This window comes from Bos mutus, chromosome 19, assembly GCF_027580195.1.
Source record: "Bos mutus isolate GX-2022 chromosome 19, NWIPB_WYAK_1.1, whole genome shotgun sequence".
Classification (NCBI taxonomy): Eukaryota; Metazoa; Chordata; class Mammalia; order Artiodactyla; family Bovidae; genus Bos; species Bos mutus.
Window position 1 is genome coordinate 21,769,193 of NC_091635.1, and position 12,267 is coordinate 21,781,459.

General features: G+C 56.0%; 1 protein-coding gene across 11 annotated transcripts in view; it reads right to left on the reverse strand.

The window, feature by feature from the left end:
• MPRIP (myosin phosphatase Rho interacting protein) overlaps positions 1-12,267 on the reverse strand; it is a 92,875-nt gene that overhangs the window by 35,207 nt on the left and 45,401 nt on the right. For all 11 annotated transcript variants that reach the window (XR_011467969.1, XM_070389649.1, XM_070389645.1 and 8 more), the window contains exons 4-6: positions 11,238-11,389; positions 4,703-4,787; positions 880-1,093 (exon numbers count right to left, since the gene is read on the reverse strand). Coding sequence is in view for 10 of the 11 variants with exons in the window: in XM_070389649.1 (XP_070245750.1) it covers positions 880-1,093; positions 4,703-4,787; positions 11,238-11,389 (451 nt within the window). In the remaining variant the exon portion in view is untranslated. The remainder of the gene's footprint in view (positions 1-879; positions 1,094-4,702; positions 4,788-11,237; positions 11,390-12,267) is intronic.

The following is a 12,267-nucleotide window of genomic DNA, read 5'->3' on the forward strand; positions in this document are numbered from 1 at the left end:
CTCAGCTGGGACAACAGGATCCCCAAGAAGGGACATCCCACCAACAACCACTTCCCATTGAACACCAAGGAGAACCCAGGGAACGTGGTTAACACTCCAAGCTGCACTGCAGGGGGTGCGGTTCAATTCCCTGGTTGGGGAACTGAGATCCCCAGTACCACACAGCCAAGCTGGAAACCAAGTACATCATGACACAGAGTACATCATGAGAGGCCGTGCAGCCTCTCAGTGCATTGTTAAGGGGTAGGGAGGCACACCCGGGAGGAGCAGAGGAAGAGCAAGTCCTGGATGTGGTGGGCACCCACAGCTGGGGAGTACCGAGCGGCCTTTTGCCCAGAGCCTGAACAAGCTGCATCTTGCCTGAGTGGGCACAGTCTCAGCTGTCCATGTGTCTTTAGTGGAAACAGGGAAGCTGGCCTTCATGCAGAGCCCTCTAGGCCTGGACAACAGAGACCAAGTGCTGCCCCACTCTGCTCAGACAACTACAAGTCCTGGAAGGAGACATGCGGTCATGCCAGCTGTTCCTGCCAGATGTTCCCCTGCTTCAGCCAGCACCTGGGCAGGGTGCATCAGTGGGAGAAGGACTCGACAACCCTTGATGCCACTCACAGGACACAGTGGGCTTCAGATAACCAGGCCTTGAACACAAAGCAGCCACGGGGAGCAGAGGCTCCTCTGGACACAGAGCTCACTACAGAGCATCCAGATTCTCCTGACACCAGGCTGGGGCACGGGAGCGACTGAAGGCTGGTAGGCCAGCAGACACACAAGGGCACCTGAGCCCCAGCACCAGCTCGCTCTGTCAGGAGGCCAGAACTAGTGCTGGGAGGTGGGGCACCAAGACAGGCAGGCACTGTGGCCACCCTGGCTACCACTTACCATCTCTGCCCTCAAGCCCTGGCTCCCTCAGGGTGCTGGCCGCAGGAGGCTGGCCCTGGCTGGGACTCTGAGCTGGACTCGGGCTGCTCCCATCTGGCTGGTCCTTGGCCCTCATTTCTTCCTGCCAAAGTGTGGACTTGGTGGTGGGGACTTTCTCAGCACTGGGGATGCTGCTGCTGCTGCTGGTGACAGCCATCTTGGCCGGCCCTGGCTCCTGCAGGGGAGAGTGGTGTCCATGCAAGCCTGGGAACACCCTGCCCGAGCCAGCGCACGGGTCTGGGCTGCCCGAGTACCTGGCTACCAAGGTCAGCTGCAGTGTCAGAGGCCCAGATGCCAGAAAGCAAGGTTCAGCACAGAGATGTCCCGGCTGGGCTGGAAGCCTTCTTTCTTCTGCAGCCCCAGCCAGCACCCAAAGCCTCTAGGCATGCAGAATGGGAGCCTGGAGCCCAGGTGGGAGCCCAAGCTGGAGCTGGTGCTGCCTCAAGGGACAGCATTTGTGTACGAGGTACTTAGCCAGAGCATACAGAGAACTGTAACCCCACACTGTAAGCCTATGGCACCTGCTCATGCCCCGGGCCCAAGCTCCTGCCCAGCCAGGCACTGGGGTGCCTGCTCCTGACCTGCCACCAGCAGGATGGCTCTGGGCACCCCTCAAAGTGAGGCACATCTTGGCGGTCCTTCCCAAAAACAGACTGCCTGCTGGGCTCTGACTAGCACCACACCTTCCAGTCCTCACCAGCCACCCCAAAAGCTCCTACAAGGGGAGCTCACCTCGGCTGAGAGGAGGTGGCAACCCACGTTCGCATGGCCAGTAAGAGGCAGAGTGGGGCTCTAAGCATTTGGCACCCCCAGGGGCCCCTGGGAGAGGAGGCGGGCCCAGGACGGGGGCTGCCTGTTGGGTGGGCACCTGCGTCCACAGTGAGACAGCCAGCACTTTGCCTAGTCCAGAGCTTCCTCAGTTCCACAAGGGGCTTGGGCCTCCTGGGACAGATGAAGCTGGGATGGCTCTCCCGCAGGCCTGGGAACGCCCACTACCCCTTCTGTCACAGCCATCAGTAGCCCTGCCTCCCTGGCTGGAGGCTCCTGAGTGACCTGAGCCACCGAGAAGAGGTGGCTGGAAGAACGTGGCTTCTGACGGTTCCCCAAGGCTCCAACAGAACCAGCTCCAACGACCCGAGGACACCAGCCCTGAGGCCCTGAGCCTGTGGTCAGCGGCGCCCTGGCTCCACACCCATCAGCCATGCTGCCCTGAGCAGAGGTCTCTCTGGGTGGCCTGCTGTGCCCCCACAATAACCTGGGGCCCACACTCTGAGGCCAGGCATGGCTCTGCAGGGCTCAGAGTGGAGCCGTGTGGGCGTTACCTGGAGACCATGCTTGACAAGTCCGTCCCCTCTGTGGAGGGGGGCTGGACCAAGGGACACAGAGGCTGCCAACATGGGCTGTGGAGGAAGGGCAGCGCTGTGCCCGGGAGAGTAGGGTCCTGGCACATGCACACTTTCCTGATGCTGGGGTGAACCCAGCATGGGGCAGGGTGCTGGTGAGGCTCTCCAAGAGGAAATTCCAGGCCTGAGATGTGAGGGTCAGTGACAGGGCTTCCTAGCACCAGGCAGTTCCAGGCCTGCCTCCTGGGCCCCTGACTGTCCTAAGACTCAGCCCAGAGGAAAAGGGCCCTGGAGGCGCCAAGGTCCATGGTGAGTCTCCCGTGGTAGCCATGCTGTCTCCTGCCTGTGTGCCCAGCCTCACTGCGTCAGCAGGGGCAGAGGGGCAGGGCAGGGGCTGGTTTCTGGGTAGTCACTTCTCTCCTCCAGAGCACATGGGTGGAAAGCAGACTTGGCAGGGGCGGGGCCAGGGCACATGGCAACACGCCCATTCCCCACAATGTCAGCACCGTGCTGGGGGGTGTTGCCACTCACACCAACAGAGTCCTGGTGCCTGTGTAAGGCGGGGGAAAGGCCCAGGGCCCCAGGGTGCTCCTCTCTGTGTGGCCAGGACTGCTGCAGGCCCAGGGCTGTCAGTACCATAAAGAAGTCAGCTGAGAGCAAAGAGAAAATGGGGCAGGAAGGGAGGCCCAGTCAAAGGGCTTCTGCAGCCTCCACATGCTAAGCAGGCCCCTTGTGAGCAAGTTTCCCACAGAAAGCCACCTTTTCTACCCCTGGGGCATGGGAGCTGAGCAGAGGGCCAGTAAGAAGGAGGGTTCTGACCCAGAGTGGGCATGGCAGCAGGTCCCAACGGGTAAACAAGATGCCTGAGAAGAGGTGGCAGCTCAGAGCAAACGTGTGGGCCTGTAGTGGGTCGGACCAGGGCCTGACAGGAGCCTCAATCACAGCAAGAGGCCTGCTGTTTTATACATCCCTGAAAAAGACCAAGAAGCAGGGGCCAAGAGCCCAAGCGGGTGAGCAGACGGAGGAGCCAGCCTCCCACAGCTCCACCCAAGGATGTGTGCCCCTAGCCTGCACACTGGGCTGGGTGAACACACAGCCCCTGGCCTTACCCAAGTCCCAGCTCTGGGGTCTAGGGAGATGGAGTGGGGAACCCCTGGTCACATCCTGAGTGGATGACCACTCCTCTCTAGGCATCTGGGTACCAGGACGCCCTTCCTCAAATAGCCAGAGCAGGAAGAGGCTCTTGGGAACCCATGCCTCTTAGGCTCCAGCTCTACAGGTCTGGGCCAGCCTGTCTCCCCACTGCCCTGGGCTCTGCTGCAACCCAGCCCCCGGTCGAGGGGGTGTGTGCTCTCCCCCACAGCCCCATTCTTGACCTCCCTCTGGCCTGAGGGGTACCTGCACACTCCATGGCCCCAACTCCCAGATGCCTGAACACCCTCCTTGAAGCAGGACCCTGGGCCCCCTGCCTGCCTGAGTTCCTGGAGGGCAGGGTACAGCAAAGGGACACCCCCAGCCCTGTTAGTCTGACCCAAAACTCTGGGGCAATAAGAAAAAGGCTAGATTTGGGTCTTGGGTTCTTCTCTCTATAGGGGCCCCTAAGGCACACAGTCAGTTGGCCCACTGTGCCCACTGTTCCATACCCATGAATTCCACCAGCTGAGGAGCGTGCAGTCCTGCGGGATTTACTATTGAAAACAATCCACACAAAGTGGACTCCCAGAGTGCAAACCTGTGTAGCTCCAGGGTCATTGTACTGAGCACCCAGGAGGGGCCTGGCGCTTTTGCCACTGCTCATAGTAAGCTGAGAACTCGACTTCAACAGGCCCGTTTCACAAATCAGCCCGCTGAGGCCCTGAGCCCTCCTGGTGCCCTGAGCCCCTGCAGACCAGCCAGGGGAGGGAAGCCCTGGACCCGGGGGACTGCCCCAGCCACCTCCCACTCTGGCCTCGTGGGAGCTGGTAGGAGCACAGAATCAAGGCTGTGCCAGTGCTTTCCATTGATGGTTACCCTGAGAGCCCCTCACGGCCAGGCACTGCAGGACCACTCCTCCTGGCCCCCTGCCCAGCCTGCTGTCTGTAGAATTGTCTGTGCGGAAGGTGGAGCTGAACTGAGCCTCTCCTCCCAGCATGCTCTTGGCTCCCAGCAATTGGCGGGATGGTCAGGGGAGGGATGGGCACTGTGCAATGACGCTTCTTGGGGCAGCCCCACAGCAGGCCAACCTCTCCAAGTGGGGGTCTTGCCCTGGGGCCTACAGAGGAGCATGCAGAAGGCAGCCCACAGACTCGGAGAAGGCAGGTGAAGACCCCTGAGCTGAGGGCTGCCTCAGCCCTAGCATCACCCCTTCCTTCCCTTGCCCCCAATTCTAGGCTGGGTCCTGAATCCCCCAGTCTCCCAGGGTGCTTTTTCTTTGCCCCAGCTCCACTGAGGGGATGCCTCACCTGTGGTGTGGGGGGCTCCACCTTCCGCTTCTTCTTCTGGTTCTGCTTATTGGTCCTGGGATAGACTGTGAGCATCTCCAGCCACCTGGAAGAGAGGAGGGTATGGCACCAGTCAGACCAGAGCTGCCACTCCAGGGCAGGAAGTGCCAGCTGCACAGCTGGAACACGGACAGGCTGACCACTGGCCTGGTAAGGACTTGGCACTGTTTTTGCTACCAGCCTTCCTCTGGGGCTGACACTCCACTCTAAAATTGCCCTCCTGGAGTGCGGCTGGCCAGCACAGACACGCTGCGACTGGGAAGCCCCGAGGACCACTGGGGCAAGAACCTAGGAGTCGTTGCCAAACTTTCCGACAGTGGTCACTTCTGGGCACTGTGCAGCTGACCTCCCACACTCTGGAGAGGCTCACCTCTGGGCCCCAACTGCACAATGAGGGCGCCCTTGGGGGCACCTCGGAAACACCTTTGGGGAAGGCCTAGCGGAACTTCCCAGGGACCAACACCAAGGCCCACACACTGGAAGGTTCACTCTGGACCAGCAGCAGGGAAAGCAGGCAGGAGCATGGACTTAGATCTGGCTCTGCTTCCCTCAAACCAAGACCCAGGCAGCTCCTAGCCCTCGGGGCTCTGGCCTCTCATCTCTGGAACCAGGGGGGTACTGCTTGCCTTTCTGGAGCTCCGTGGGAGCTGGGAAGGTCGGAGCGAGGGGAAGGAGAAGGTGTGGTGGGAGGAGGAGGTGTGGTGGGGTGGAAGGGTGGTGCTCTCTCCACAGGGGACAGTACTGCAGGGGATGCTGGGCCAACTCTGCCCAGATACAAGGGTCTGCGTGGGCTTGCGGCCAGCCTGTGACAAGAGCCTGGCAGCAACGGCTGAACTGCTGAGGGAGGCAGGGTCTGCAGCGCCAGCATACTGGTTGAGGCCGCAGCGAAGACCAGCACCCAAGCACAGGGCAGGAAGAAGGGCTTGTCTTTAGTTCTCAGAGGTGCTCCTTTAATGTGTTTGTGTGTGGGATGCCACTGGGGTGGCTATGCTGCCAGCAGCTGGGAGAGGGGTTGCATGTGGAGTGCACCCCTCCAGCAGTGGAGCTGAGGCCCAGTCAGATGAGAGCAGGGTTTCTTGGCCTGAGAGCGCACGAGCGAGTGCACTGCATGAAGAGATCTGAGCACAGGCTCTGCTCCCAGAGCCCCGAAGCCAAGAGGAGACGACGGCTCACTCTGCACAAGAGCAGACGAGCAGGCTCCAAGGGCTCACCCATTTGCCCTGAGGAGTTCGAGCGCTTGTGGGTTAACAGACTTGCTTTCTAGCTTGCCAAAGGGAACACATTTCCTTTGCAAAGTTCACACCAAGGACCCCGCCTGCAGAGGGCCCCTCTCCAGGCTCTACCTGGGAGGGGAAAAGAGACTGCTTGTGAAGTCACGTCATCCTCCAGGGCCTGGGAACAGGGCTGCGGCAAGCATGTGCAAAGCAGTCAGGGAGCCCTGAACCCATGAACACTGGCCCTGTCGCTCTCGACTAGTAATGCTACCGAGCTGGGTAAACCTGTGCGCCTCACACGACAGGGCCTTGAGGGGAAAGGAGAGAAGACCTGCACCATGGCCACACAGTTGACTGGAGAGAGCCCCTGAAGCCCCTGCCAAGCACCAGAGGGAGGTCCCGTCAGAGGCCAGGCTGTGTAGGGCTGACCTGGGCCCCAGCTCCCATACTCCTAGTGCCCTGGGACCTCGGACACCCCTCCTGTCCTACGTCACCCAGACCCCTCCCAACTCAGGTGTGTGCTTCTGTGTGTGATGCCTAAATCTCCTTGAGGAGTCTGGTTGGGCAGTGGAACCTCAGCCAAGGGTGCCTGCCAGACAGGCCATGGCAGCAGGTGGGAACCAGGACCCACGAGTGGCTCTGCTGCCACTCGTGCCTGGGGAGATCAGGTTCCCTTCATCTCTGGCCGTCCGTCTCCAGCTGCAGAACCACTGACACTGGAGGAGGGAATGGCAAACCACGTCAGCATTCTTGCCATGAGAACCGCATGAACTGTATGAAAAGGCAAAGAGACATGACAACGAAAGATGAACTCCCCAGGTCGGTAGGTGCCCAATATGCTACTGGAGAAGAGGAGAGAAAGTTCCAGAAGGAATGAAAAGGCTACGCCAAAGCAGAAACAGCCCTCAGTTGTGGTTGTGACTGGTGGTGAAAGTAAACTCCGATGCTGTAAAGAACAATACTGCATAGGAACCTGGAATGTTAGGTCCATCAAGGTACATTGGAAGTGGTCAAACAGGAAATGGCAAGAGTGAACACTGACACCTTAGGAATCAGGGAACTAAAATAGACAGCAATGGGCAGATTTAGCTCAGATGATCTACTACTGTGGCCAAGAATCCCTTAGAAGAAAAGGACTAGCACTCAGAGGCAACAAGAGAGTCTGAAATGCAATATGCTGGTGCAATCTCAAAAATGACAGAATGATCTCAATTCATTTCCAAAGCAAACCATTCAATATCATACTAATCCAAGTATATGCCCCAACCAGTAATGCTGAAGAAGCTGATGCTGAATGGTTATATGAAGACCCAGAAGATCTTCTAGAACTAACACCAAAAAAGATGTCCTTTTCATCATAGGGGACTGGAATGCAAAAGTATGAAATCAAGAGACACCTGGAATAAAAGCTAAGTTTGACCTTGGAGTACAAAATGAAGCAGGGAAAAGGCCAACAGAGTTTTGCCAAGAGAACGCACTGGTCATAGCAAACATCCTCTTCCAGTAACACACAAGACGACTCTATGTATGGACATGACCAGATGGTCAATACCAAAATCAGACTGATTATATTCTTTGCAGACAAAGATGGAAAAGCTCTATACAATCAGCAAAAACAAGACCGGGAGCTGACTGTGGCTCAGATCATGAACTCCCTATTGCAAAATTTAGACTTAAATTGAACAAAGTAGGGAAAACCACTACACCATTCAGGTATAAATCAAATCCCTTACGATTATACAGTGTAAGTGACAAATAGATTCAGGGATTAGATTTGATAGAGTGTCTGAAGAACTAAGGACAGAGGTTCGTAACACTGTAGTGATCAAAATCATTTCCAAGAAAAAGAAATGCAAAAAGGCAAACTGATTCTCTGAGGAGGGCTTAAAAATAGCTGAGAAAAGAAGAGAAGTGAAAGGCAAAGAAGAAAAGGAAAAATATACCTATCTGAATGCAGAGTTCCAAAGAATAACAAGGAGAGAGAAGAAAGCCTTCCTAAGTGAACAATGCAAACAAATACAGGAAAACAACAGAATAGGAAAGACTAGAGACCTCTTCAAAAAAATCAGAGATACCAAGGGAACATTTCATGCGAAGATAAGCACAATAAAGGACAAAAATGGAACAAACCTAACAGAAACAGAAGATATTAAGAAGAGGTGGCAAGAATACACAGAAAAGTGAAAGTGTTAGTCGCTTGGTCACGTCCAACTCTTTTTGACTCCACGAATTGTAGCCCACCAGGCTCCACTGTCCATGGAATTCTCCAGGCAAGAATACTGGAGTGGGTTGCCGTTCCCTCCTCCAGGAGATCTTCCGGACCCAGGGATTGAACCCACATCTCTTATGTCTCCTGCATTGGCAAGCATGTTCTTTACCACTGGCACCACCTGAGAAGCTGAGAATACACAGAAGAACTATTACAAAAAAGACCTTAATGACCCAGACAACCACAGTGGTGTGATCACTCACCTAGAGCCAGACATCTTGGAGTGCGAAGTCAAGTGGACCTTAGGAAGCATCACTATGAACAAGGCTAGTGGAGGTGATAGAATTCTAGCTGAACTATTTCAAATCCTAAAAGATGATGCAGTGAAAGTGCTGTACTCAATGTGCCAACAAATTTGGAAAACTCAGCAGTGGCCACAGGACTGGAAAAGGTCAGTTTTCATTCCAATCCCAAAGAAGGGCAATGCCAAAGAATGTTCAAACTACTGCACAACTGCATTCATTTCACATGCTAGCAAGGTCTTGCTCAAAATCCTTCAAGCTAGGCTTCAACAGTACGTGAACCGAAAAATTCCAGATGTACAAGCTGGATTTAGAAAAGGCAGAGGAACCAGAGATCAAATTGCCAACATCTGTTGGATCACCAAAAAAGCAAGAGAATACCAGGAAAACATCTACTTCTGCTTTACTGACTTCACTAAAGCCTTTGACTGTGTGGATCACAACAAACTGGAATATTCTTAATGAGATGAGAATACCAGACCACCTGACCTGCCTCCTGAGAAACCTGTATGCAGGACAAGAAGCAACAGCTCGAACTGGACATGGAACAACAGACCTGTTCCAAATCAGGAAAGGAGTACGTCAAGGCTGTATACTGTCACCCTGCTTATTTAACTTATATGCAGAGTACATCATGTGAAATGCCATACTAGATGAAGCATAAGCTGGAATCAAGACTGCCGGGAGAAACATCAACAACCTCAGATATGCAGGTGACACCACCCTTATGGCAGAAAGTGAAGAGGAACTAAAGAGCCTCTTGACGAAGGTGAAAGAGTGAAAAAGCTGGCTTAAAATAACATTCAAAACACGAAGATCAGGGCATCCTGTCCCATCACTTCATGGCAAATAGACAGGGGAACAATGGAAACAGTGACAGACTTTATTTTCTTTGGCTCCAAAATCCCTGCGGACAATGACTGCAGCCATGAAATTAAAAGATGCTTGCTCCTTAGAAGAAAAGCTATGACCAACCTAGACAGCATATTAAAAATCAGAGACATTACTCTGCTGACAAAGGTCCATATAGTCAGAGCTATGGTTTTTCCAGTAGTCATGTATGGATGTGAGAGTTGGACCATAAAGAAGGCTGAGCGCTGAAGAATTAATACTTTAAAACTTTGGTGTTGGAGAAGACTCTTGAGAGTCCTTTGGACTGCAAGGAGATCAAACCAGTCCACCCTAAAGGAAATCAGTCCTGAATATTCATTGTAAGGACTGATGCTGAAGCTGAAACTCCAATACTTTGGTCACCTGATGCAAAGAACTGACTCACTGGAAAAGATCCTGATGCTGAGAAGACTAAAGGCGGGAGGAGAAGGGGACAACAGAGGATGAGATGGTTGGGTGGCATCACTGACGCAATGGACATGAGTCTGAGTAGGCTCAGGGAGTTTGTGATGGACAGGGAAGTCTGGCGTGCTGCAGACCGTGGGGTCTAAAGAGTTGGACATGACTGAGAGACTGAACAACAACAAAAATGCTTTGCTCTCTTAAAATCCATGACATTCTAAGAGGAGGATTAAGGCAAGACAGTGAAACTGGTCCTCCCGTCTGCCCCTGGTGTTAGAAACGAAATCCTGCCTCTCCCCACAGGAGGATGACTAGCAGGGAGCTGGCACCCCAGGAAGAAGCCACCCACCCCTCAGGAGCATGGGTCTGGCCCCCGCTCCACACCCACCTCAGTGAAAACGAGATCTCACTTCCTCCCACGGCAGTCTTGGCCAGCTGCAGCTGATGGGGCCCCAAAGCCCAGCCCATCCCTCAAAGCCACCTCCGTTTCCCGAACACAAGATGCCTGATGTCCTAATTCCTTCTCCTTGTGCAGTAATCAGCCCAGCCCCTCAACCCAGAGAGTTTATTTTCTCCTTTGCACCTTAGGAATGACAAGCTTCTCCACGACCCAGCGCCCGAGCTCCTGGCTGGGCCAAGGGGCACCTGCTCGCTGTCACGCACCATGTCACATACCTGTGCAGCTGCGTGCACAGAAGAGCAGGGCCCCCAGGAGGCAGATGTGACAGGGCTCAGAGCACGGAGCTCAGCCCCCTGCGCTGGCAGCTGCCTGGAAATCTGGGTCCCTCTACTTTCCAGGGCTTCTCCCAGCCTCCACCCAGGGCATGCTGGGGGTGGGGTGGCCCAGAACTCTGTTCTGTCATGCAGACAAGAAAAGCAGTGCATGTGGTCACCCTGTGGTGACTCCTGAGTGCAGACACGGGGGTCATGAGGGAGACATGGCCTCTGCTCCAGGGCTGACCGCTGGCTGAGGAGGACAACACACTTGGGCAAACCCCAGCCTTCACAGGCGCCAGCTGACAGAGCCATACACCTCGTGGGGAAGGCCTCCTGGGGGCCGCACAGCCTGGAGGACGGAAGGGAGGGCAGGGGAGAGGCAGCAGGGGGCGTGCGTGGCCAGCAGCTCAGAGCTGCAGTGCATGGGCTGCGGGTGGGGGCTGGGAAGGGCCCCAGGGCCTTTCAGGCAGGAGGCCGGTGAGGCTGGATGAGCTCTGGAGACCAAGACCCTCCTGTCTGAGTGAGAAGAGGCCAGAGTGAGGTGAGAATGGACTGGGAGACCAGAGAGAGGCCTGGAAGATGTGCTGACGCCAGCAGAGGGAGGCGGCAGGGGAGCGAGGCGTGCAGGGGCAGCTGGGCAACTGAGGGTGGGGATGAAGCAAAGGTGGGTGGAGAGAAGAACTCAGCAGACAGGGGCGCAGGCAGTCCGAGGACCCCGGCAGGTGGGGCGGCTCGGCTCAACACACGTGTAGCAAACTCACCCGCTGATGATCTCCTTGGTCTCAGCCCGGATGAAGTGCTCTTTCTCAGGGGTCAGAATGCACAGGGAGAACTTCTGGCCCGTCCGGCCCTCCCCATCCACCACGTCCGTGCACTGGTTCATGTTGATGGTGCCCTGTGGGAGGGTTGTGGGCTGCAAGAGGAAGACAGAGCAGGAGTCACTGTAGGGGCAGAGGGAACATCCCTGTCTCCCCAGGTCCTTCCAGACCCTCCTGGCTTCTCCACAAGCACTGGGGCCTCACAGCTGTGCAGATCCCCCTGCCACGCGGAGCATGGGGGCGGGCTGCCTTAGTCTGGCCCTCACAGCCCCGCGTCCTACTGACCCACCCCGGGGGAGAGAGGTGACAGGCCTGCTCTTCTCAGAGGACAACCAGCTGCATGTTCCTTCCCACTGAAGAACAGCCCAGGAGTGCTGGGGGAGGACAGGGGCTGTGTGTGGGGGGAACAGGCAGCAGACCCTCTCGAGGACAGCGGGGGTGACAGAGGCAGCCAGGAGCCTGGTCTCAGAGGTTGGCTGATCCAGAAAACAGTGAGAAAAGCTACAGGAGGTGGTTTTGAAATTGCAAGGCTATTTTTAAAGGCTAGGAGGGGCCAGAGAGAAGCACACCTTGAAGGCGGACTGGGGCAGGCAGCCCGGAGCCTCGCACCTGGGGTCGTCAGAGGTAGGCCTCCTTCAGGGCTGCCTGGCCAGGGCTGGGACAAATTATAGCACTTCCCCCCTTTTCTCAGTCAAAGCTATGAGACACTGACATTAGGGAGAGAAATCCAAAAACAAGATACTGAGCGGATGAGTGAGGACCCTCCTGGAATGCAAGGAGGCTTTGGGGAAGGAAGCAGGGGGCTGTGGCAGCCACCACACCAGGCGTGAAGACTCCGTGAAGGGAGGGGAGCCCAAGCTCCAACTCCCACCCCACCTCCACCTCCACCAGGGGCCCATTCCAAGGGCCCAGCGCTTCCCGGCTGGTCCTGGAGCAGCAGCAGGGGCAAAAAAGGCCCACAGTGGTGCCTGGG